We start from the raw sequence: 26,890 nt of genomic DNA on the forward strand, positions 1-26,890 counted from the left end.
GGCTGGGTTCTCTCTCCTTGTTCGTCTAAAACGGAGTCTGGCTCAAAATTATGTGGCTAAATCACACGTTCTCCAGGTACTAAAAGCCTGTATGTGGTAAATAAGAATTAAATGGGAATGGCCGTTGAGAAGAGTCTTTCAAAATGTTATTTTCATGGCATTGTGCATGAGAAAGTCTCTGCTGCCCTTCACCTCTACATCCTGCAGATGGCAGTAAAGATCACCAGTAAACAATCACAGCTGGGAAAAGTATTCAATGTTAGAACGTTTTTGATGTAGAGAATATATACTAAAATGTACTATATACTAGTTCATAGTTCAGACTTTCTGAAGATCAGCGAAACTTTAATACGGCTCAAGCGCTAAATTGAGAATCCAAGTATGAATTACATTTACACTTACATTTACATTTACACTTTTACCAGACATGCTTATCCAGAGTGACAGTCCCTTCTGGAGCAAGTGTCTTTCTTTACTTTACTTTACTTTTCTTTACTTTGCAGATGCTTTTATCCAAAGCGACTTACAAGAGGAAGATTCCAGCAATTCTCATTCGGTTTCTATAGATTTTGAGTTAATAAACTAAGAGCCCTGATAAGGCCGAACTTGTCAAGAATAGAACATCCTAGGGAATTCCTAGTGCTAGACAATTTTTTAAAATTTATTTTGTACAGTGTGTGTGCATGTGTGTGTGTAAGTGTTAGATTTGTCTGAAATACTTTTTAAACAAGTCGGTTTTCAACTGCTTCTTAAAGGTGGTGGTGGTCTCAGAGACCCCATGAAGAGGGATCTAGCTAGTAGTGTGTTGGTGTAAGAGGGAGAACTTCCATTTACAGCCCTGTAGGCAGCATCCAGGATCTGAACTCAATGCGAGCAGCTACTGGGAGCCGGTGGAGAGACATGAGAAGAGGTGGGATGTGGGTGTATTTCGGCTGGTTGAAGATGAGGCGGGCTGCCACATTTTGGACCATCTGGAGGGGTTTTATGATGACTGTAGAAGCTCCAGCCAGGAGAGAGTTACAAAAGTCGAATTTAGAGATGACCATTGCCTGGACGAGGAGCTGCGTAGTCTGTTTCTCAACGAGGGGTTTAAACCTGGGACTTCTGGTTCATGGGCGACCATCATAGGCTCCTACGGCCGCTTATATAAGTTGTGACTGACATTAAAATGAAATTTTTGCGATGAGGCTCAGCGGCTCAGTAGCTGTAGACAGAAATATCACAGCATGGAGTAAACTGATGGCAGTTCCGTCCCATTTCCTCTCCCATCCAGGGACTCACTCTTACTATTAAATTTTTAAAAAATAATATTTTAAATTTAAAATATTATAATAAAACAATGGCCATTTGCAGCGACCTGGCTGCTCCTCAGTCCGACCTGCACCAGTTGTTCCACAACCTCGTTTGTATGAACCAAACGTGGCAGATACGGTCGACTGGCATTTTATTGACCGACTCGGTATAATCCAGCCCCCACGTGCACGCGCGCGCGCGCGCGCTCCCGCGCCGTGTTGCGTGGAGCGCGCCGCCGGTGCGCGCTGCTGACCGGCGTCCTCTGCGGAAAGATGGAATGATGCTGCGGGTCCCCGACCGACCATGGCCAGGAACACGTCGCTGTATTTCCGCGTAGTGGAGGGACGCGGCCTGCCGGCGAAAGACGTGTAAGTTGCGGCGCGGGTGGCGCCCCTGTCACCTGCGCTGGGTGGCGCGGTCACCGTCCCGCCACGCGGTGCAACCTGTGGACGCAGCGTGGACCATTTAACACCAGACGGTGTCGCCTGTGCGTTTTGGTGCAAACCCGCATGCTGTTTGGTGCTTCTTTACAGGTCTGGGACCAGTGATCCCTACTGCATCGTCAAAGTTGACCACGAGGTCGTGGCCAGGTGAGACTTTTCTTCGCGTCGTTTTCTCTCTCGTCCCTTGTTTTATACACACTGGCGATCATTCGGACAATTGCGCGCAGCGTGGACGGCTGGGGTGGGCGGGGCTTTATTCACCGCGGTCACCCCGGCCCCTCCCCCTCCGATAACCCGATCCATCTCCAGACTTTAAGACATCGGCAGGTTGCCATGGAGATGATCATAAATTATTGCAGGGGAGATCCCTCTCTTCGCTGGAAAATGGGAGTGGCCGGATGTGGTGCATTTCGTTACATTACATTTTACATTTTACATTTTACATTTACAGCATTTACCAGACGCCCTTATCATGAGCGACTTACAATCAGTAGTTACAGGGACAGTCCCCCCTGGAGACACTCAGGGTTAAGTGTCCTGCTCAGGGACACAATGGTAGTAGGTGGGATTTGAACCTGGGTCTTCTGGTTCATAGGCGAGTGTGTTACCCCACTAGACCACTACCACCCTGGTTTTTTCCCCAAACGTACTTTGTTTATTCGCCTGAAAACACAAAAATCTTTTGGTTTTCCAAAAAAACATATTACATGTTAATTAGCTCCCTTAAAGCAGTTATAAACTGTGTGTGTGTGTGTGTGTTGAGATGTTGGAGCAGCACACCTGGAACACACCATTGTGCAGTTTAATTCGATTTATTTATGTCCGCTTTTGAAGTGTAAATACTCGCCCTCCCTTCCTTTTAGAGGAACAAGAGGGCGAATTTATTTTTCGCTCTGCGTCACCTCATTGTTTAGTACAGCACGTTTAGATATTTGCATGTTAATCGTTGCACTGTACTTTTTTTTTTTTTTTTTAGACAGCAAAACAAGGATTTATGACTCTGTGAGTCGGTGACCAATGAGGGCTGTCCGTCTGCTTTCTCTCACTCTGATTGGCTCGCTTTGCTCAGACCCAGGCAGGTTGTTGTTGTGATGAACTGACCATTTCCAGAGCTGGAGATATAAAGAGCAAATTCCCCGCGAGGTTGTCGTAGTTTTCCACTCATTAAGACCTGTTTGATCCTCTTGTCAGGTTAGTTTTACAGCTGCAGTTAGAATCATGTTTTTTTTCCAGGAAAGAGTTTAATTTTGCATCATTCATGATGCAAAATCATGGTTTACTTACTTACATTTACATTTACAGCGTTTACCAGACGCCCTTATCCAGAGCGACTTGCAATTAGTAGTTACAGGGACAGTCCCTTTCAGGGTTAAGTGTCCTGCTCAGGGACACCTGGGTCTTCTGGTTCTTAGGCGAGTGTGTTACCCACTAGGCTACTACCACCCCTACAATAACTTATTTAGGCTGTTAGAGGTCTGTTGATGCTGAAATGACTATGAATTTGGCAGAAAATGACGTATCAGTCTTACAGAATCAAACGGACGGGTTCAAACATCGATCCTCCTGCCAAATTTGACCTTTAAGGTTGAAGGTTTGGCCTGGTCACCTTCTTTTTATTTATTCCTTTTTGTGCCAACCCTTGACCTCGGTAGACTGATCCCGGCTTCTCCCTGCAGGACCGCGACCGTATGGAAGAACCTGAACCCCTTCTGGGGAGAGGAATACACGCTGCACCTGCCCATGGGCTTCCACACTCTCTCCTTCTACGTGATGGACGAGGACACCATTGGGTACGAGAGCTGACTAGACTGCCCCATCCCACCTTAGCAACAGTGGATTGGCTTTTGAACACAAGATGTGTCTAAAACAGCTAAACTGTGTGCCTGTGGAGATGCAAAATATGTCATTTTTGGTTCTGTGCTCAGTAATTAATGCATCGCTGGAAATAACTTGGTAAATATACAGAAAATATTACTTGTGGCTAATGGGTACAATGAGACATTTCATTTAAAGGTCAAAAAACGACCAAACCAGCACTGGTTATGGGTATTGACCAGTCATCTTTCATCTGTCCACAGTTCCATCAGCACACTGAGGACTGACGTGTTCCTACGGGTGTAAGGGTTGGTTAGAGGCCACATAGTTACAGCATAATATTTGCAATTTTACCACAGTTTGCACTTAAATATTTATTAAAAAAACATCCGTACTGAAGTTGCTAATCTGTGCATTTTGCAAGGTGGCTTTTTCACACCTGTGAAAATGTGCAAAAATCTCTACTTTGTGTGCAATGCATGTCTTAATGCATCCAGTCAGACGTGTCATGGCCATTGGCGTGTTAAATGTTGTATAACGATCAATTTTCCCTCCACCCGTTCCAACAGGCATGACGATGTGATCGGAAAGATTTCCCTGAGCAAAGAGGCCATCGCAGCCCACCCGAAAGGTACGGCAGCACGAGACCGAGACCCAAATGAATGCCCAGAACGAGGAGGATTCCGGATGCATGATGGTGGAACGTGTCCTTTTCTGTGCTGCGGCCCAATTTCGCTTCAATCCAGAGATAAGAATATGAATTGATGCTCCAGTTCTCGGGTTCGTTCGGTTCAACGCAGGTCTTTCCCAGACTGAGAGCAGGTCAGGTGCAGCTGAGTCACTTTTCGCATAATTCTCCTCAAGCCGACATCACGTCCTCCCCCTCAGAAGCCCAGAGTGGATCCGCATCCCATGAATCACAGCAAGCTGTCGGGACTGAGTCAGGCCCTACCAGGGGGATCATGGGAAATGTGTAGATTGCGTCTCCGTGGCTCCCGCGCTTCTCCGCTCCCACCGAGACTATTTAGAGCTTCTAGAGCTTCCTCTTGGTGTTTCCGAAAGGCCTTGATCCCCAGTGTCTCTCTGTGACCCGGGGCTGTTCCCTCAGGCCTGGACAGCTGGCAGAACCTGACCCGGGTGGACCCAGATGAGGAGGTGCAGGGGGAGATCCACCTGGGGCTGGAGCTGCAGAAGGAGGCGCAGCGCACCTGCATACGCTGCCACGTCATCCAGGCCAGGTGAGACACTGAGCAAGACACTTAACTCCGAGTGTTTCCCAGGGGGGACTGTCCCTGTCCCCGTCTATGGAAAAGGGCATCCGATAAGTGTAAATGGAAAAGTGCTGGGAGGGTTTGAAACATGGTGATTCCAAAAATTGCTGGAAAGGACGCAGTGAATCTTCTGTGATAAACTGATGAGGTATGGTTTTGAAAGAGCAGCGTATAATTAACTTTTCCACGTCTGACCTTCTCTGCAGAGATCTGGCCCCCAGAGATATCTCAGGCACGTCTGATCCGTTCACCAGGATCCTTTACAACAACCACAGTGCCGAGACATCGGTAAGATGTTGGTGTGTGTTTATGTGTGTGAGAGAGAGATATCAGTATAAAGAGGGTTTCAGGTGTATTGAAAGTGAAGTGATTGTCATTGTGAAACACAGCAGCACAGCACACGGTGACACAATGAAATGTGTCCTCTGCTTTTAAGCATCACCCTTGGTGAGCAGAGGGCAGCCATGACAGGCGCCTGGGGAGCAGTGTGTGGGGACGGTGCTTTGCTCAGTGGCACCTTGGCGGATCGGGATTTGAACCGGCAACCTTCTGATTACGGGGCCGCTTCCTTAACCGCTAGGCCACCACTGGCCCATATTGTTTTGCACTTTATCTTCTTTTCAGTGTAATGAAAGCATAATACCATGAAGAGAACACTTCATGTGAAAGAAAAAATTTACATTTACATTTACAGCATTTATCAGACGCCCTTATCCAGAGCGACTTACAATCAGTATTTACAGGGACAGTCTCCCTGGAGCAACTTAGGGTTAAGTGTCTTGCTCAGGGACACAACGGTAGTAAGTGGGATTCGAACCCGGGTGTTCTGGTTCATAGGCGAGTGTGTTACCCACTAGGCTACTACCACCCTATAAAAAATGATTTGGCCATTGTGATTAATACATGTGGAGGCATTTTTTTCTGCATGCAAACCAACTATTTTTTCATCCTTTTCATCCAAAAACAAAAAAATGCTGCTCGGCATGAAAATATTTGTGTTTGTATTATTGTGTACATGTTTGTTTAATTGTGTTAGATCATAAAGAAGACGCGGTTCCCTCATTGGGGGGAGACGCTGGAGCTGTGGCTGGATCAGGGGGAGGAGGAGGTGGGCGGGGCTGTAACGCTGGAGGTCTGGGACTGGGACATGGTGGGCAAAAACGACTTCCTGGGCAAGGTGAGGCTACATTCAACATGCCCCATTCTTATCTGTGATTGGCTGAGGCAGTTTCAGAAGAAACCTTTTACCCGTTGGCGTAGGTGGAGATTCCGTTCTCCTCTCTGCTCAGAAGCCCTCTGATGCAGGGCTGGTTTCGCCTGCTGCCCCTGGGCAATGCTGAGGACGATGCTGGGTGAGTCTTTGTGGGCCCAACTTGAGGCAGTGATGCTCGAACTTCTGTAGTCACACCAATTTCAGTAATGGCATTACTGTGTGTGTTAATACTTTCACGCTCAGCTCTGCTACATTTAAACATGCATAATTGATAGTCAATTAAAGATTTACGGTGGTATATAATACCAAGAAGAAAGTTTTAGGTGCAGTTATTCTGTATTCGTGTTTTCACACGGCAGGGCGTTTTAGAGGTTTTACATGGAACAAGGTTCCAGATCTGAAGACCCACCAGTCACGACACAAACACTTCCCACTCACTTCTTACCAGTGAGAGGATGACTGAGTTGTGTGTGTGACTGGTGGTTGAGTCAGTGTTTGCATGTGTGTATAGGAGCAGTGATGAAAACTCATTAAAATCCTACAGGCCTTGGCAGATTTTCACCAAATGCGAACCGCGAACTGTACAGGACTGTACATGGAGTAAACATCTGACACACACACACACACACACACACACACACACAGACTTTGTGAGGAATACTGATTGCCCCTTCTTTATGTGTGTTTGTCTCTGTTGCCATATTAGAAATTTAATTCCATAAAATACCAGAAACTCATACCATTTGCAATCCCACAATGAAAAAACAGACAGAAATTAATGAAACATTAAAAATGATTATTATAATTTAATATCAATATCAATAATATCAATTTGACACAGGTGATTGTGTTATACTTATAAATGACTGAACATTTGCTGTTGAGCCCCATCATTAATTGTATCAGTTATTGATCAGTAGTTATTTTAATCTGAGTATCATTTGTTTTGACAACAATTTAACTTACTGTCACATATCTAAAACAGAGGGGGGGGGTGTTCATGACCACACACCAAGTAGGGTGCCTTGCCATGGCACTTTGACCTTAATTGTGTTCCCATGTGCCTTGCTTTGTCTTGCAAATTGTCCTAATTGAACTTTCCCACAGTGGGAAGTTAGGAGGTCTTCGTCTGAAGGTACGTTTGGCAGAAGAGCGGATTCTGCCCTCGCTCTTCTACCAACCCCTCATTGACCTGCTGGTGGAACCGGTAATTTCACCTGCAGAGGTCAGATAATATCTGATTCATTACTTTATTTCAGCTGTAGACACATTTTGGTGGTTCATAGATGTCAGATAAACTTGTGTTTTGTGGCAGGTGGAAGACCCGAGCACCTTGACACTGCTGGAGGAGGTGACCATGGTGGAGAGCAGGCAGGACGTGGCCATGACACTGGTGAAGATCTACCTGGGCCAGGGCCTGGTGGTGCCTTTTCTGGACTACCTCAACACCAGAGAAGTCAACCACACCTGTACGCAGCAGAATGTTCTCACCTGTACACTCTAATGTGTGTGTGTATTTTTTTTGTGTGTGTGTCTGTGTCTCCTTGACAACTGTTTTTTTTTTTTTATTCCTTTTTTTATAATTTCATGGAAAAGAAGAACATTTCTAAACTTCTGAACAGTTGTGTATCCGCGTGTATGTCTCTGGCAGTGTGTTGCACTGGTGCCGCTCCTCCCTCCATTGCGTTGTGTACTGCGTGGGCGGGAACTCTTGGCCTTCATCTCTATATTTATCCCCCATCCAATTACTCTCCTCCTTCATGTGACATCGCTTCAAGCGTTCCTCCTTCACTAATTATGTTTTGTCTCTGACTGTACCCACCAGCTAATTTAGCGTTTTCTTCGTTGTCATCGTTTCATGCGCTTCTGCTGATAAATGAAGTGAACAAAGTTTCCATAGCAACTCTGCAGGAAGTAGCCTCAAATGGGAGTTTGAGGGTCTGAAGGTTGATGGTGGAGGCTTAAAAAACTGCTTGATTCCGTTCCCACTTGTTGCTAGACAACCAAGTTTGGAGGCTGGCAACCCTTTCAAAAAGTCAGAAAGTTACTCAGTTCCCCAGGTCTCATCATTTATATTTTACATTTACTTGTATGGCATTTGGCAGACGCCGTTATCCAGAGCGACCTATAGCTTTCCGCTTTCATGTTACCGTCAATGAAGTAGTCAGTTCCTGTTCACTAGGACTCAATGCATGAATACAATCATTTTATTCACTCAAGTTTTTCGTTACATAAGTCAAATTATAAGAAAGTTAAAAGTTTGTCTAAGTGTTCTCCAAAGTGGAAGGTCTTAACCTGCAAAATGAAAACACTCTGTACACGCGACTGTACAGTTCTGACCTCGAGGGGAAGTGCATTCTAGATGAGTGTCTTCCTCGCACCTTCAGCGGTGGAGGGACCAGGTGAGCAGAACTGGAGGGTCGGAGAGTGTGAGGTGCAATACAAGGTATAATAAGGGTTCTGAGTAAGGATTGTGAACCCCATGTTTGGCTTTGTAGGTCAGCATCAGTATTTTGAATTTGACTTGGAGCCAGTGGAGGGATCGTAGCAGTAAGGAGATGTGGGAGAAGTTGGGATGGTGCTGCTGCGTTAGTTGTAGAGGCTGGATGGCAATCAGAGGTAGACCTGCTAGAAGGGAGTTACAGTAATCCAGTCGTGAGATTACTCAGGTCTGGACAAGTATCTGGGTGGCCTGTGTTGACAGATAAGGGCTGATCTGATATTGTAGAGAAGGAATCTACATGTTCGGAAAGATTGGTGATGTGAGTTGAGAAGGAGAGTTGGATGTCTGTAGATACCCCAAGGTTGCATGCCATTGTAGAAGGAGAGATCTGAGAGTTGTTCAGGTAGATAGGAAGAACCTGATTATGGTGAAGAATCTGCTGGGATGAATATTAGTTTGGTTTTGGTGGCATTAAGTTTTAGATGATGGGCTGCCATCCAAGATGAAATGTCAGTTAGACATGATTTTGGAAGCGGCATGTATATCTGAGGGAGGAAAATAGAAGATGAGTTGTGTGTCGTTGGCATTGCAGTGGTATGATAACCCATGTGAAGAAAACTACCTCACCAAGTGATCTCATGTAGAGGGAGAAAAGGAGAGGACAGAGTACTAAGACCTGAGGAACACCATTTGAGAACAAATGTGGATCTTTTCCAAGTCACTTGGTAAGACCGCTCATCAAGGTTGGAACCATTTCCATGCTGAGCCCTGAATTCCAAGTCTCTTCAGAATGGACAACTGTGGTTAACTGTATCACATGCTGCAGAGAGGTCGAGGAGAATAAGAACAGATGAGAGTTTTGCTGATCTGGCTGCATGTAGCTTCTCAGAAACAGCCAGAAGGGTTCAGTAGAATGACCTGCTCTGAAGCCAGGCTGGTTGGGATCTAGGAGGTTGTTCTGAGACAGATGAAGTGACAGTTGATTGACCAGACATGACCAGATGCAATTTAACCATTTATGACATGAGAAATGAAGGGGATAAGGTCAGGAGAGATAGTTTGGAGTATTGTGGAGGGGATTGGATCCAGTGGACAGATGGTTGGATTACCTGTAGATATGATCTGGATAATTTCATCTGATGTAAGTTTTGAAAATGGTTCTGGGGCAGTCTGCAAGACTTGGGGCAGTCTGCAAGAGGGTGTAGAGTAGGGGTTGTGGTGGTGGAGAATGTCTGGCAGATTTGCTCAATCTTCCCTGTGAAAAAGTTGGCAAAATCTTCAGCAGAGATGAGAATATGTTGTGGAGTTTTTGAGGGTTGTGGGCAAAGTTTCTGATAAGATTTTTTATATTTCCTCCCTGCTGCTCTTAGTTTCCTTCAACTGCTGCGCAACATCTCAGATAGCCAGGGAGCAGGGGGAGAAGTGGTTTTGGGTTTGGAAGATAGAGGACAGAGATGATCCATAGAAAAGGAAAGTGAGGAGAGGAGAGTGTTAGTGGTTGTTTCCAGGGGTAAGAAGAAGAATGAGCCAGAGGTTGAAATAGTGCAGGAAGAGACAGATGAAGGTGAGACAGGGTGAAGGTGGTGGAGAAGAGTGGTGGATGGTGGTCTGTCTTGGATCCAATAGGTAGTGTGAGGGTGAAGGACAGAAAGTGGTGGTCAGAGATGTGAAGATTTATCTCAACTGGTTTTAATCCTCCATCCTGATTCATGGTGCGTCATGGAGGAAGGCACATACGTTGTATTTTTAGGCTTTTTAGGTGTTTGTTTTTTTTAGGTGGATCAGACAGGAGGCCTACTTATAGTTTCAGCTAAGAGCAGTGTAATATATATTTCCTTCTGTCTGTCCCACCTCTGTAGCCGATCCTAACACCCTGTTCCGATCTAATTCCCTGGCCTCCAAAGCCATGGAGCAGTTTATGAAGGTGAGTATGCGCTCACTTGCTAACCTTGAACTAAAATCTTGAGGTTATATTGAGGATTGGTTATTTTTTTTAAGATATATATTTGTTTTTTAATGGCATATAATGCAATGTGTGTGTGCTTGTGTGTTGGCAGGCTGTAGGAATGTTATACTTGCATGAGGTGCTGAAGCCAATTATAAACCGCATTTTTGAAGAGAAAAAATATATTGAGTTGGACCCCTGCAAGATCGACATGAACCGCTGCAGGTACCAAGACACACACTCACAAACACAATTATGCACGTTTCTATACATACATCTCGTACAACTAGTGCATGTGGTGTGTGTATGTTAACGCACTGCTCTGGAATAGTTGTGGCGATAAGAGAGGATTGTTAGTGGAGTGTAGAGGTTGTTGCCTGGCAACCGCCAAGTTCTCCCATCTCTCGGTCCCACCTCAGGGGACTTTTTAGCTCATCTTTTTACCACCGTTTTATGACCCTCATTTTTCTGCCTTTTTCTACTCAGTGGAAGGTCTGGCTGATGTGGCACTCCTGTCATTTTGAAAATACGTTAAATGCTTCAGTTCTTGAAAACAATCTTGACATTTAAATGAAGAAGATTGTTCAAATATAACCTCATGCAACTCAAGATGGCATAGTTAAGCAACAAACAAGTGATAAACACAAAATAAAAGGGGACGAGGAGACATTTTGAACATGGCTTGTGATCACAAAAGCTTTGATTATGGTGTGTTTGTGAAATAAGAATATTAGTGATGTACTACTGATGGAATCAGTAGTAGTCTGTGCTCTTATGGTTTAGAATTTTTCCTCAATCCCACAAGTTCTCGTGGTTACTGCTGCACTTGCTGGCTGCCTGTAAATTCCTTCCTGTAAAATTCTACTTCTCTACTTAACTTATACTTACTCTAACAAGATTTACTAGGCCACTGGGGACATGTCTGCCTGTCCTTTATACGTCCTTATTCTCTCACTTTCTTTAGGCGCATCTCATTTAAGGGCTCTGCATCAGAGGTGGAGGTGAGGGAGAGCAGCGTGGGTCTTCTGCAGGCCTACCTCAGCAGCATCATGGAGGCAATCGCGGGCTCGGTGGCCCAGTGTCCCCCTGTCATGAGGGTTGTCTTCAAGCAGCTGCACAAGAGGGTGGAGGAGCAGTTCCCCGATTCACATCACGAGGTTGCATGCCTGTCATTGCCTGTCAGCTTCAGTCCCAGAAAACAAATGTGTTTCTTATATTCTCATATTCACTTCGCTTTCATCCCCGAATCCGCTTTCTTCACTGTGAAAGTGCTGCCAACTGGGTCCCATAGCAACTGTTTTTCTATTCCCATGGCAACCCGTTTTTCAGATTTACCAGCCCCCCCAGGTGGTGAGTGCAGATCAGAGGTTTGTTAGTTCTGCACTTTAATCCGATGTTGTTAATGAACCACCCATGATGAATATATGTCTCTTGTGGCTTTTTAGGTCGAAGAAAACTGCTGCTTTCTGAATCAGAATTTCCGTCCTGCAATAAATGTTGTTTTTTTTCATGGGGGGTTCGGGGTTAATGCTGTAAGGGCGAGGGATGCCATTGTATCCTTGAGGAACACAGTTGCTCCACAGTTGCAAGAACCGGAGATGACACAGGAACGTGTTCATTAACGCGGTCCAGGGGTGAAAACACAACCACAAAACCACGTCCATTCCTGAAATACAACAACACAGTGTGATCTGATACGGCACAGAGACCGAGTGAAGATTCTATACGAGAGAAAACGGGTTCAATCCCCTTAGGATAATTTCAGATACATTTTTAATGGGTGTAAATGTATTTTAGGAGGGAGAATTGACACAGAGGTGTTTTATATTTGGACAGTTTTACTGTAATTACTTTTTTTTTTTTTACAATATTGCTATTTCACTTGTTGGATAGTTAATTGGGCTAGTTTTAATGAAACTACAATAGCTTTGCCTATGAAACAAATCACAGTTCTCCTCTTGACACTCTACAGATGAAACTTCCATTGCATTAGTCCACAATAAAGAATTTGCCTGAAATTTAAGGCTTTTTGATCTCTGCAGTTGACGGCCATGCTGCTGTGGACCACCACAGAGGCTCCATCTCTTGTATCTCTGCTTCGCTTAGACCATTTTCTTTTTTGCTCTCCGTCTGTGCAGGATGTGAAATATTTGGCCATCAGTGGGTTCTTTTTCCTCCGCTTCTTTGCTCCTGCCATCCTGACGCCCAAACTCTTTCACCTCCGAGATCATCACGCTGACACCCGCATCAGCAGAACGCTGCTGCTGTTGGCCAAGGTACCCACAGACATCTTTGTGGGGTCCACGTTACTAACGAACAATACAAAAAATGTTCTCTTCTTCTTTTTTTAAGGCTCTCCAGAGTGTGGGCAACCTTGGCTTACAGCTGGGCCATGGGAAGGAGCAATGGATGGCCCCACTCCATCCCATAATCCTCCGCAGCGTGGCGTCCGTCAAAGACTTCCTTGACAAGTTAATAGATGTTGACCACGACAGTGGTAAGGCCTGCAAAGAACGATTTGTATCGCTCATACACTCTGCAGTATACATGGCATACTAAATATTTCTGAATGTTTGCACACGAATTGCAATGAATATCTGCAGGTTTGCTTGAAATTATAAGCTGAGGCAGAGTTCTAATGAACTATTCACATGAACATCTAGTTTATATGTATGCATGTGTACAGAAAACATGATACACTGATCTCATTACTTGTGTGTGTGTGTGTGTGTGTGTGTGGCACAGTGTCAGGTGTCAGTATCCAGTATTCGTCTCACCAACCTGCCCGGTTGTCGTCACACACTTGACAGTTTGTGCTCGATGCTGTGAAATTTGGCCCCTCAGGCACAGTGGTGAACTCCGGCATGCCAGAACGTGACTGGACACACACTCAGAGTGGAGCTCCTTAAACCTGCTGCCACATGCACGCACGTGTGTGTCTCTCTGTGGATTAAAGTGTCTATGTTTTCACACTGCAACGCTCAGTTTTCCGCAGCAATTTCCTGCTTCGGCGTCTGTAGCATGAAGGAAATGGAATCCAGTGTGTGTGATCAATTAAGATGAAAAGGAAAAGATAAGGGACTATAATATATATATATATATATATATATATATATATATATATATATATATCAGTATATACTAATTATAATATATATAATATGATATTATACTATATATTATATATATATATATCATGATATATATATATATAGAATATATATATATATATTTATATATTATATATATATATATATATATATATATATATATATATATATATATATATATATAACTTCGATCATAATCATTCTGCACACATCTCTGGAGAATGCAGTGTGATTGCACCATAACACACCACCACACACCAGACCTAATTATACACTCCGCCTCTCAAGGGAATTCATCTCCTCTCATGCAAACACACCCTGATATTTGTAACTGGACATGTGTGTAAGCAGTGATAATTGATGCACATATTACTTTTAATCCATTTCAATTGTCACCTTTAATTACGTATATGAGTGTAGATATTCGTGGCAGTGCTGTTTCTGCTAATCTTAACATGAGCTTTGAGCAAAGAGACCCCTTCAGTACACAAATGTCTTTCTTTCTATATTTCTATTTTTTAATAAGATATTGTCATTATGAAGCCCATCGTAACACAGCAATTCTCAGTACATTACCAGATTGTTGCATGTGACACAATTTTATAATTTATTACTGAATATTAAAGCCACACAAAACTTTGCTGCAGAAAGACTGAACAGACATAAGTGAAGTAAAGTGAAGTGATTGTCACATGTGATACACAGCAGCACAGCACACGGTGCACACAGTGAAATTTGTCCTCTGCATTTATCCCATCACCCTGAGTGAGCAGTGGGCAGCCATGACAGGCGCCCGGGGAGCAGTGTGTGGGGACGGTGCTTTGCTCAGTGGCACCTCAGTGGCACCTTGGCGGATCGGGATTTGAACCAGCAACCTTCTGGTTACGGGGCCGCTTACTTAACCGCTAGGCCACCACTGCCCCATATGTAGTAATAAACAATATCAGTTCCGAATCAAGGGGTGAGGATCATATTTCGATCTAAGTGTTGATTACATTTATAAAACATTTCTTTAAATAAATAGATGCATAGTGAACAACATCAAATATAAAAGTTCTCATCCCTCAATGTTTTAAACCTTATTTGTTATATTCTGTAGCTACAAGTCCATGTACTATGAAGTGTGATCTATACTTTCTTCTTCATCCCTTCAGTCTCGGAGGTTCCTCAGAGGGCGGTGTTTCTGCCGTCGGTGACGGTGAAGGAGGGCTTCCTACAGAAGTACAAGGCGGAAGGCCCTCAGCTGCTCAAGCGCTTTGCCTTTAAAAAGCGCTACTTTTGGCTGAGCAGCGAGACCCTGTCGTACGGCAAGACCCCTGACTGGCAGGTCAGAAGAAGCAAGATGGCTGCATGAAACTCAAGCTGGTTCAGTAGGATCAGTATCAGTCTGCGCCGTGTGTTGCAGTTTACCACTTCAAACTAGTGGCTCTCATAGCTTACATAGCTCATACATTCACTGCGTTTACCAGACGCCCTTATCCAGAGCACCTTGAAGTCAATATTTTACAGGGACGGTCCCCCTCGAGACACACAGGGTTAAGTGTCTTGCTCAGGGACAACATGGTAGAAAATGGGGTTTGAACCTGGGTCTTCTTGTTTGTAGTGTTTTACCCCCTAGGCCATTACCACCCAAACTGAATTATGAGTCTGTTACTTCACATTGCAATGTGGTGCAAGCACCAGGCAATTAAATTCATTTCCATGCAAACCTCAATGAGGCATTTATGCAAATAACCTCACCAATGAGTCGGATTTATGCCAAGTTTAACCAGCCGTGCTGTTGCAATCGAGAAGTAACGATTGGTTGCATCTCCTGCAAGTGGTCATGGCCAACGTCGAGCGTACAAAGATTGTACAAAGATCTGACATCATTAGTGTTTAAACTCCTTGGGGTAAACCTTCAGAAACTTTCATTATTATGGCAGTTATGGTGTCATATTAAATTATACGAATATATTCACCATATAGGTTGCACAATGTTCTAAATCTCATTTTGACGATTTGCCATTCCTGCCTCACCTCTTAAATCAGCCCAGCAGGCTCATTACCATGAGTGCCGTATGAGCAGCTCATTAGCCCTAACGAATAGCGAATCCTTCTCCCCGTTCTATCATTAAAAGGAGGGAGAGAAAGGAAGGGAGTGAGGGAGAGAGGAGGGGAGGGCTAGGTGGGTAAATGGACGCATCTTCCAGATGTTCGACTGAATAAATCAGGGATCTGCCCCCCTCTCTCTCACTAACACTGTAAAATACTGTACTGTGTTATACTGTTTGTGTGTGTGTGTGTGTGTAGCTGCGCTCCTCCATCCCGGTGCCTTGCATTTGTGCGGTGGAGAGGGTGGATGAAAACGCTTTCCAGCTTCAAAATGTCATGCAGGTCGTCACCCAGGACAACGAAGGACAACTACGCACCATGTACCTGCAGTGCAAGGTGGTCAAGATCACAATAAAACACACACACACACACTCTCTCTCTCACTCTACAATGACTGCCACTACACTGTAATTATGTGAATTATTACTGACTTATTACAGCTTTCCTGTGTGTTCCTTACTGGTGTGTGTGGGTGTGTGTGTGTGTGTGTCTTCAGAATGTAAATGAGTTGAACCAGTGGCTGTCAGCCATCAGGAAGGCCAGTATATATAATGAGCGAATGCTGCCCTCGTTCCACCCCGGAGCGTCCCGCAGTGCCAAGTGGACCTGCTGCTTACAGGCCGATCGTGCAGGTGTGGGTGTATGTGGTGCTGTATTTATGTTGTTATTTGTTCTGCTTCTATTTTCTTCATAATGATCATTTTTAATGTTAATGAACACATTCCTGCTTTAATAACGTTTTAACTCTATAAACGTTGATATTCTAATGAGTAATTTTGTTCCCAGCTCCCGGATGCAGTCGGACCCACTCTGCAGTAACTCTGGGGGACTGGAGCGACCCGTTAGACCCCGACGCTGAGGCTCAGATCATCTACAAACAGCTCCTGCAGGGCAGAGAGAAACTCAGGTCTGTGTGCGTGTGTGTGTGTGTGTGTTTTTATGCCAATGCAGTACTTCATCTGTTCATCTTTCATCTGTCTCTCCATTCACTCTCCACTCGTTCATCTGATAGATGCAGCTTTGATGTTGGTACATGTACTTGATGGTCACAGGACAATGAAGCCTCCAGTGTTTTTCGTCATCATTTCTTCAGTGAGACGATTTTCCCGTAGCTGTCTGCTTTTCAGCATCAACACACATGTATTCTATATTTTTAACTTTAACAGTAGAAGAATGCCGAGTTTCAATTTTCAAATAACATCTAGTCTTCCAACCTTACATTTTCCAAAAAAAGCATTACTTTTACTAGATTATATTAAATCAAATTAATTCATTTACTCTCATATCTGCTTTTGAGATTTATCACAGACCATGTCTATGACAACCACTTTATCACTTCCATCATCATCGTGCTCATCACCCCATTCATTTACTTCATTAGTGTTTTCATGAGGACCCACCTGCATGGAAAAGAAGTGTCAAGAAAACGATTTTCTTTAGCTATTGCATATGACATAAGTTGATAATTAACGAGTTAATCTGTTGACAAGTGTGTTATAAAGAAGTGCTTCTTGTGCTTAATGGAATCTTGTAAACCAGTAAAGCACTACAACCATTTTAAGTTAATGTGAAATCATCCTGGGGTACAGTCCACACAGTGGACCACTACAGTGTGATGGATCTGAATGGCTCTCTGGTATCTTAACAGGAAACAATACCTGGAGTCACAAGAAAGTGGAGGAGATAGAACAGAAGAAATGCCACCAAGCTCTGCTCAGCCATCAGGTGTGTCACTGAAGTCAAAAAAGCTTCTAAATATTTAGAAATCAAATGTATTTAGTCAATCAAATGTCAATCGTATGATCGTGGAAAAGAAATACAATAATTCAAGTTTTATCAATCAAGCCCACGTAATCATGAATAAAAAGAATAGCAATCAATAGCATTTTTTAAAAACATTTTTTATTATGATTACGAGTTGCTTGTTCCTTGGAATTAATAATATATTGTGAGATATCGCTTTTGTAAATTGTGTGTGTTTTTGTAATTTTTCAGACGGACACAAGGGGGCAGTGGCGACCCAGGATAGGGGCAGGGCCGTGGCTGCTCGCCTGCTGGAGGCTGTTCAGGATTTGGAACGCGCCCACTCATCTTACCAGTGCCGCGAGGGGGAGGACGGCGGCGCGCTCATTCTAACCCCCCAGGCTGCCCTCTGAACCCCGACATCCTCCAGATTCCCGTTCGCCATTTTAAATCCTGCGCCAGCGCTGTTTGCCAAGAAAATGTCACAGTGCACAAACACACAACAGAGAGTCTAAAAAGCCATGACATTTTTATTCATTTTTATATTGCAAATCAGCTAATCAGGTGAAAAGGATAAAATAACCTTCCTGCAGCTTAATGAAAAATGTGTAAATTTGGGGCATCTTAGGCCCAAAGGTTCCACCATCAGTCCACAACCCCCCGATCCCTCGTTTAACAGCCCGTCCGGGGAAGAGGACCATGACTGCTGCTTTGCCAAAGTAATGATAATCATCAGCACGGCCGTGTTGGTCGTCACCGTGGCTCCAGGGTCTCCAGGAGATGAAGACTTCTGGGACAGGTCCCGCTCAGACATGCAGCCCGTGGTGCCGGCATCAGCCTCTTCGTTCACTTCTGTCAGATCGTTACCTTGTTGTGAAGGTTAGAAAAATGACGCACGCCTTTTGGAAATATGTATTATTTGTATGTTTATGCAAATCGTGGATTCTCGGTTGTGGCTGGACCAAGCGGCAGAGCTTTTCCGTTCTCTTGATGCTGATGGCGCGCTTTTGTAGCCTCTGGCCGAGCAGGAGTTGCACCGACGTTTGCTTTAGGTTGGTGTTCTGTTACTTGAGTAACTCAAATGTGCACACACACACACACACACACACACACACACACACGAGACTTAACAGCTTTGCCTTGACTCAAACTTTTCTTGTTGTTTACCTTCAGAATTCTATTTTTATGGCTGTTAAGGATATGATGTCAATATTGTGTTTTTAATCTTAATCTTGATGGAAAAGAAGACACTAGAACAAAAAAAAAAACATGAAGGTGGTATTTTTTATACGCTGACAAAGATTTGAACATCCTACATTGTGTATTTTATTGGAATTTTCTCAGTGATCAGACGTAACAACGCATGGACATTTTACAACGTGAGCTTTTGTATCGTCATGACAACAGTACCAGCTCATATTCTATATTTTACGCGAGGGCTTGACGGGACAACCGAGGGGAACACTGCGAAACCGAGCGTTTGTTTTTCCACTCATGTTTACAACGTTGGCAGCTGATACACATGCCAAGCGCAACTTTTTTTGCCAAACACGTCTACCGTCCTTGTACGTCTGCCGTGCTGTAAATGTTCTGTGCGACGAATATGGTGTTTCAACATAAATATTTTACATGTTGCCCTGTGTTGTATTCAGTCCAGTATTCAGTGGGACCGAACACGTGTCCTACACAGAGAAAATCATCCCATTTTCACTGCCCACTGACATTTTTTCAGAGGACGGTTGGTTTGCACCAGATGTTAATAAAACTCAGATACATGTACTAGTGTTAATAATAACATTTTAAAAAAAGTTACTAGTTTCTTTTTAGTTAATTAAATTGACTGAATTATCAGTCATGACATCTCGGAGCTGGAGGGGGGAAGGAAGTGCTGAAGCGAGGCATCATTATTTATTTTACAAAAAATAAAGAGGCAAGGGGAGCCAATAGGAAAAGTTCTTCAACAAAGCCTGAGGCGTGTGTCGTGAGACAGGAACTGTCACCAAAGCAAAGGTAAGCGACGCCCAGCGTCACATCCATTTACATTTACCAGAGCATTTACCAGACTCCCTTATCCAGAGCGACTTACAACCAGTAGTTACAGGGACAGTCCCCCCCTGGAGACACTCAGGGTTAAGTGTCTTTGTTCAGGGACTAATTCGATATTGTCACAAACGGACAAACTTTTACATTTCAGGCTTTTAATCTTGTGCAAGATGGAGAGTACTTGTGGAGAATACTTCACTCTGAGAATACTTCCGTGTGAGCGCTTTTACCAGAAGAGAAAGTTACACAATAAGATAAGAGAGAAGCGCGTTCTTCGGTTTTAAACAAAAGACACACAAGAAGACCTCAATCTTCGCAGCAAAGTTCAGTTTCACTTTTTTTTTTCTCAAAAACCTTGTATGAGGGGGTGTGACTTCTGAGTGAAGGTGTGACTGTGTGAGACAGGTAGGGACAGGCTTGCGTGACCTGGTGAATGTGTTAAGCCTGTAATTCTGTATAGTTCCAGACTTCACTTCTCCTCCTTGTAAGGCACAATCAACTAAACACACTCACAAATACAGTCACTCATAGTGAAGGAACTCACACACAGCAGCATCAGCACCTTTTCTTCAGAACATTCCAATCTGAATCTGAATATCAAGATGAATGTCACTGTAATGTGATTCTGTCTGGATGTCTCAAGGACATTTCATTTTTAAGACACTCTTATCATCTTGTTGTGTGCATTTTCTGACGTTTTCAAGTCAACGTCATTGTGAAACACTGCAGCACAGCACACGGTGAAACAACAAAATGTGTCCTCTGTATTTAACACTCACCCTTAGGTGAGCAGAGCAGGCACCCGGGGGGCAGTGTGTGGGGATGGTACTTTGCTCAGTGGCACCTCAGTGGTCAAATTGTTTACAAAAAATATATACATAAAACGTTTTCAGCTATTTCACCTTTTTTTGTTAAGTGTGTAACTCCACATGTGTTCATTCATAGTTTCGATGCCTTCAGTGAGAATCTACCAACGTAAATGGTCATGAAGATAAAGAAAACACACTGAATGAGAAGGTGTCCAGACTTTTGCCCTGTACTGTACATCAGACAAGTTTCACTGATGATCCTGGATAAACTATAAACCCCGGATACAGGGGCTGGGTGAAGGTGGTCTGGACTCTGTGCAGGAGGGTCATTGTGTCAGAGACGCTGTAGAAGGACAGAGTTCCTGCACTGTAGTCCACATACACTCCTATTCTGGAGGAGCTGGAGACTGGAGGGAGTTCAGTCTCTTTATTATTGTGTTTGAAATAGGATCTGGATGTAGAGCAGAAAATGCGCCATGATATGTTATTATATCCAAACCCACTCATCACTTCTTTCCTGCTGATGTTTTTATATGAGACTGCTACAGACACCCCATAATCACTACTCCATTCAGTCTCCCAGTAACAGCGTCCAGACACACCTTCTCTGCACAGAACCTGTAGACACACATCAAATCTCTCCGGATGGTCAGGACATGACTGTTCCTCTTCACTGAACATCACTCTTCTGTTCCCCTCCGACAGGTGGAGTTTTTTATGGGCTGTATTGGGATCCATTGTCAACTGACAGGAATCTGATGGAAATTAAACCGGACAGATGTTTTAATGATAAAAACCCGACTAAAAGCAAAACATTTGCTGATGTTTACCATCATGATCATAGATGTGTGACTGTGATCAAATTTGATGCTCAAGCGCAACATATTTATGTGTTGCATGAGTTATGTCTGTGTGTGTGCGAGTGTGTGTGTGTGTGTGTGTGTGCCTCACCGTGTAGGAAGTCACCTCTGGTTTCAGGTTCCAGCAGAAGAACTGGATCTCCTTTCACTATGGGGACAAATCAGAAAAGAAAATACAAATGAGGACCCCGCATTTCCATTTCTGTCTCATCTGTCCTTATACATTTGTACAACATGGATATTTAAAAATGTAATATTCAGATGTAACTTCACAATCACAAAAAAATTTGTACAAAATTGGAGTGACAGTAATGGGGCAGAATGGACCACAGTGACTTGAGGATCAAGGGAGGGGCTCATAAGTTTGCACAAGATGATTTTATATCCTTAGGTTTATGCTCTTAATGTGCTTTTCAGGCTAATAAAAACATTCAGTAATGGGGTCAACAAGTGCAGTGCGAAGTGCTTGTGTGCTGACATTGCGAGGTGCTCTGGTTCTGTGCAGAGTTTGGTGTTGACTGTGTATGTTCCTGATGTCCTGATTGTGTGTACATGATGTTAAGTGTATGAACATAGCCTCGTTTTGACTAATCCTCATCAGTTACCCTGTCCTGTCTCTTTGTGCAAATGCGTCCTTGTTCCTGCCCTGTTTGGCCATAATGACAATATAAAATATAAACAATATGAAAAAAATTATTTTACTCAACCTGTTACTGATATCTGCTTCACTTGCTGCTTGCAGAAATCTAACACTTGTTCTTTCAGTACAGAGACAGATTCCTCTACAGCCTGAAAAGAGAAGCTGTGGTTGATGGTGATGTTGGGTACGTCTGCAGATCCAGGAGGGACACAGAGAGACGGGAAACTCTACAGAGAGACACAGACAAGAGACAGAAATGGAGTGAGACTTTAAACACACTTTATTGTGGAGAAGTGAAGAGCAGATCCATAGGAGAGAAGTTGGTGAGGGACACCCCTTCTGTAGATGATCAGAGAGAAGTGATGTTACCTGGAGGAAATGGATGTGATCCTCTGTGTGTGAAAGCTGCTCCAGCTCAGCGTTTCTCCTCCTCAGATCAATGATCTCCTGCTCCAGTCGCTCCAGGTGTCCTTCAGCCAGACTCAGTTCAGCCTTCTCCTGATCTTTGATCATCTCACACACCTCAGAGCGTCTCCTCTTAATACGACGGATCATCTGAGTAAAGATCTTCTCACTGTCCTCCACTGCTGTCTGTGCAGAGCGCTGTTAGGAGACACAGGACGGGGCAGATCCTCACTCAGGACAGCAGACCCTCACTCAGCTCCTACTGGGACCCCAGACAGCAGCCTGGTCCCCACAGTGTGGTGTCTCAGTGGGACTGCAAAGTGTCCCAACACTGGGCACCTCACTGGTTGACTGGAGGAGAGACCTGACCGAGTCCTGAAATGTAACTTCTCACCTTGAGAGTCTTCACGGACTTTCTCAGCTCCTGCAGCGTCTCCTCTCTCTCCTGGAGTCTCCGCTGGAATCTTCTTTGGGTCACACCCAGCTTCTTCTGTTGGTGAAATATAATCATATGTTAGATTTGATGTGCTTGCCGAAACCAGGATAACATGACTGAGTTGATTTATTGTCATTATATGTCTACTGGAGCAAAATAAAATACATTTCCTATGAGTTTTAACAAAGATTAAATAAATAAATGTTGAAAACCAATCTGCTGTCTGGGCTCCACCCCGTACCTGTTTCTTAAACCTTTCTCCTGCTGCTGAGACGTAATCGTGTTTTTTATGTTCATCCAACAAACACACCAGACAAACAAATTTCTGATCAGTGCGACAAAAGACCTCCAGCAGCTTGTGATGCTGAGAGCAGATCTTCTCCTCTAGACGTCCAGTAGCATCAGTCACCGTGTGATTTCCTCCTGGATTTACTTCATTGTGAACTTTGAAGTGAGTCTCACAGTAAGAGACCAGACACACCAGACAGGACTTGACAGCTTTGACTTTTCTCCCAGTGCAGACGTCACACTCCACATCTCCAGGTCCAGCGTAACAGAGAGCAGGAGGAGCAGCTTGGATTCGTTTCTTCCGCAGGTTCTCGGTTATATCAACCATCATATTGTTTTTGTGTAGAACAGGTCTTGGTCTGAAGGTACGTCTGCAATCTGGACAGCTGTAGATGCCCATCTGATCGTCCCCATCCCAGCAGCCATTAATGCAGCTCAGACAGTAACTGTGTCCACAGGGAAGAGTCACTGGATCCTCCAGTAGATCCAGACAAACTGAACAAGTTAACAGATCCTGATCTTCTGAAAGAACTTCAGCCATTTTTCTGCTTCGAACATACCGAGCAGCAGAGAGAAGAGCTCAATTTCACTTTCGTTTCTTGAAAACTGTGTACAAAGGGGTGTGAATTCCAGGATCCACGCAATCCAGACAGGTAGGGACATGTCATTTGGAGCATTTACAGCATTCATCAGAAGCCCTTATCCTGCTCAGGGACACAATGATAGTAAGTGGGATTTGAACCTGGGTGTGTTAACCACTAGGCTACTACCACCCATGAGAACAAGAACCCAAGTGTGAGTGTTTAAAAAATGTATTTATTAAAGAATGAACAGAAAATGGGATTGAGGTCTTAAAGCGTACAGCAGTTACAGGTTTCAAAGGATACACTGCATTCAACATGAACAACGTCCTTAAATACACTATGGCAACGCAGGGTAATGCAAGGGCTGATTTGGGCTGACAAATGCAGGTGTAACTGGGTGGGAAATTCCAATTTCTCCCTATTTAAATAGTGCACGCATTTGGCCCATGGGTGGCGGAAGATCACTGGGTCACTGTGAAGTGAGGGCTCAGTTTGTATCTTCCCGGTTTTCCAATTGGGTTGAGGATGCGGTAGGGGCCGCTGTACCTAGGGGTCAGTGTATGGGATTCCGTGCAGGGCCAGAGATCCTGGGTGGATAGCCAGATGTGGTCGCCCACCCGAAACTGTGGTCTAACCGGGTGTCGCCGGTTGTGTTGGGCTGCATTGCGCTGTGTGGTGGAGCGGAGGGCGGTGCAAGCTCTGGATCAGGCCTGTCAGGCAGAGGGGTGACTACCTGCAGGTTTCTGATGGGTGAAGAAGGTTGGTTGGTAGCCGTTACAGACTTCAAAAGTACTGTCCCCGTTCGAGGAGGATACTAGTAAATATCTGTGCGCCGAGGTTTTGAGTTCTTGCCTCACCTGGAGTGCTTTTTAAGGGGGCAGTGGTGGCCTAGCGGGTAAGGAACCGGACTCGTAATCGGAAGGTTGCCGGTTCGAATGAAGTGCCACTGAACAAAGTACCGTCCACACACACTGTACCCTGGGCACCTATCATGGCTTCCCCCTGGTCACCAGTGATGGGTAAAATGCAGAGGACACAAAAAGAGAGGGTTTGGATGTTTGCATGTTTGCATGTTTAAAGCTGCCCTGTTTGTGTCTGATGTGCGTTGGGTTATTGTAGGGGATGTTTCACCTATTGTGTGTGTCATGTAATAAATCCCCTGTCCAGTTGTGCATATGGGTCCTCTTTCCCTTGCCATGTCTGTGACATTATTACAACAGGAAAAAGTCAAATGAAGATCAAGCATCAAGTGCAACAGTACAGAATAAACAGATTAGAGTCCCAGACAGAAAAAGAGAAGCAGCGACTGTGTGTGAGATGCTGGAATAATGACTAAGAGCAGATTTTTAGAAGCCATGGGTCAGGCAAATCCTGTCAGGGCTGATGAGGGAAGATGAGACGCTTAAAATGATTAAAATGATAAATGTGCTTTTACATTAATTTATTACACACATACATTATGAAGACTCTTTAAGCTCTTGGCCACAACCACAGCCTCAAGTCTTCTTGGGAGTCACCCCATAATGAGCACTGCTGGATTTGAGGAACTTCTCTGCAGAATGTCTCAATCTCTATCCAAGATAAGTCTTGATTGTCTCTTTAAACCTTTACCCCTATGTCCCGACCACTCCAAAAGGCATGTTCACTAAAAGCATGTTTACTGAATGAAAAACACTGTATTTTACAAGACAGGAACCATGTACTGAACATACTGAGGGATCAAACACAAACGAAGGAAACACACTAAATAAAGAAAACTAGAAATAAACTACAGAGATACAAACCATTAAAAAAAGAAACCTAAAAAACAGGAGATAAACTTTTAATTTAATAAACAAAAAGGCACCATCTCCAAATCACCATCTCCAGTGATTTGTGGTGGAAAAACAAAAACAAAATCTCTACGGTTCCACATTACATTTATGTATTAATAACTTATTATTTTGTGTGTGGATGTTTGAAGCGTGTGATCTCAAATAATAATAATTAAAAAATGTCATGCCTGCAAGCTGACGAGGATACGGGTCGGCGCAGAGGCGGGACATACTGAAAACGAGGATTTATATATAAACACAAAAAAACACGGCGCGATGGACGAAAACAGGGGAAATACAGGGAGAACAAAAATTGCCCGAACTTACAACATCTTAACACAAACACTTGCCAGGTCCACTAAAAAGTTCATAAAGGATGTTGCAGCCCCGTCCAGCTGCTCCACCGGGCCTTTTAAACTGCCGTCCTGATTGTGCACAGGTGAGTCCCCAGGTGCTGTCAAACCTGACAGATTCAATTGGTCACCTGTAGGACCTAGGACATATTATCATGACCATATGTGTCATGATAATATGTTGTCTTTATCATAATGTATATACAAAAATCTACTTCAGAAAAGCTTCACTGATGATTCTGTATAAACTATAAACCCAGGATATAGTGGCTGGGTGAAGGTGGTCTGGACTCCGTACAGGAGGGTCATTGTGTCATTGTGAGCACGTTGTGCTGTGCTGCAGTGTTTCACAGTGACAATCAGTTTCACTTTCATAGTAACTCAATAAAGGTCAAATAAAGGTCAACTAGGATGCCGTCTGAAATTAATAACATTTCACACAGTGTATTAGACATGAATTATACATAAAACGCCGCACCTGTTACTCAGCCATTTCTCCTGCTGAGATTATATAGTGGTTTTTATGTTCAGCCCACAAACACACCAGACAAAACACCTCCAGCAGCTTGTGATGCTGAGAGCAGATCTTCTCCTCTAGACGTCCAGTAGCATCCGTCACCATGTGTTTTCCTCCTGGATTTACTTCATTGTGGAGTTTGAAGTGAGTTTCACAGTAGGAGACCAGACACACCAGGCAGGACTTGACAGCTTTGACTTTTCTCCCAGTGCAGATGTCACACTCCACATCTCCAGGTCCAGCGTAACAGAGAGCAGGAGGAGCAGCTTGGAGACTTGTCTTCTGAAGGTTCTCCACCAGTTCAGCAATAATGTTGTTTTTCTTCACCACAGGCTTTGATGTAAAAGTCTCTCCGCACTGTGGACAGCTGTAGACACCAACCTGATCTTCCTCATCCCAGCAGCCCTTAATGCACATCATACAGTAATTGTGTCCACATGAAAGAGCCACGGGATCCTCCAGTAGACCCAGACAGACTGAACACATGAACAGGTCCCAATCTTCAGCCATTTTCCTGATTTATTGAGTAGCGTGAGACACGTTCAGGTTCACTTTTAATTCTCTAAATCTGTGTGTGTGAGGGGTGTGACTTCCTGGTTCTGAGTGAGCGTGTGATTGAGTAAGACGAGGGGGTGGCCTGTTATCTGGTGGATCTGTTGTTTCCTCTAAATACAATATTGGAGATAAATGCAAGATATAATATGTCATAACTACACATACACACACACACACAGTCATAGAGAACCTCTGGCATATAAAGCAGTGAGTACA

General features: G+C 44.0%; 2 protein-coding genes across 2 annotated transcripts; one reads left to right on the top strand and one right to left on the bottom strand.

Moving 5' to 3' along the window:
* Positions 1-1,513: 1,513 nt before the first annotated feature.
* On the top strand, positions 1,514-19,004 carry LOC114799085 (rasGAP-activating-like protein 1). Its single transcript, XM_028995292.1, has 21 exons — positions 1,514-1,661; positions 1,827-1,883; positions 3,413-3,526; positions 4,121-4,182; positions 4,660-4,789; positions 5,029-5,110; positions 5,859-5,999; positions 6,083-6,174; positions 7,143-7,260; positions 7,351-7,504; positions 10,338-10,402; positions 10,536-10,648; positions 11,388-11,580; positions 12,562-12,699; positions 12,776-12,920; positions 14,688-14,860; positions 15,826-15,963; positions 16,124-16,259; positions 16,414-16,534; positions 17,276-17,352; positions 17,623-19,004. Exons 1-21 carry the CDS (start codon positions 1,597-1,599, stop codon positions 17,781-17,783), a joined length of 2,475 nt encoding a protein of 824 aa, XP_028851125.1. The 5' UTR covers positions 1,514-1,596; the 3' UTR covers positions 17,784-19,004.
* A 1,344-nt stretch (positions 19,005-20,348) lies between these two features.
* LOC114799086 (E3 ubiquitin/ISG15 ligase TRIM25-like) lies at positions 20,349-23,426 on the bottom strand. The gene is made up of 6 exons (XM_028995293.1): positions 22,805-23,426; positions 22,522-22,617; positions 22,092-22,325; positions 21,790-21,949; positions 21,174-21,230; positions 20,349-20,977 (listed from the first exon to the last, which is right to left on the bottom strand). Exons 1-6 carry the CDS (start codon positions 23,390-23,392, stop codon positions 20,460-20,462), a joined length of 1,653 nt encoding a protein of 550 aa, XP_028851126.1. The 5' UTR covers positions 23,393-23,426; the 3' UTR covers positions 20,349-20,459.
* Between the last annotated feature and the right edge of the window lie 3,464 nt (positions 23,427-26,890).

Source organism: Denticeps clupeoides, chromosome 11 (genome assembly GCF_900700375.1).
Source record: "Denticeps clupeoides chromosome 11, fDenClu1.1, whole genome shotgun sequence".
NCBI lineage: Eukaryota > Metazoa > Chordata > Actinopteri > Clupeiformes > Denticipitidae > Denticeps > Denticeps clupeoides.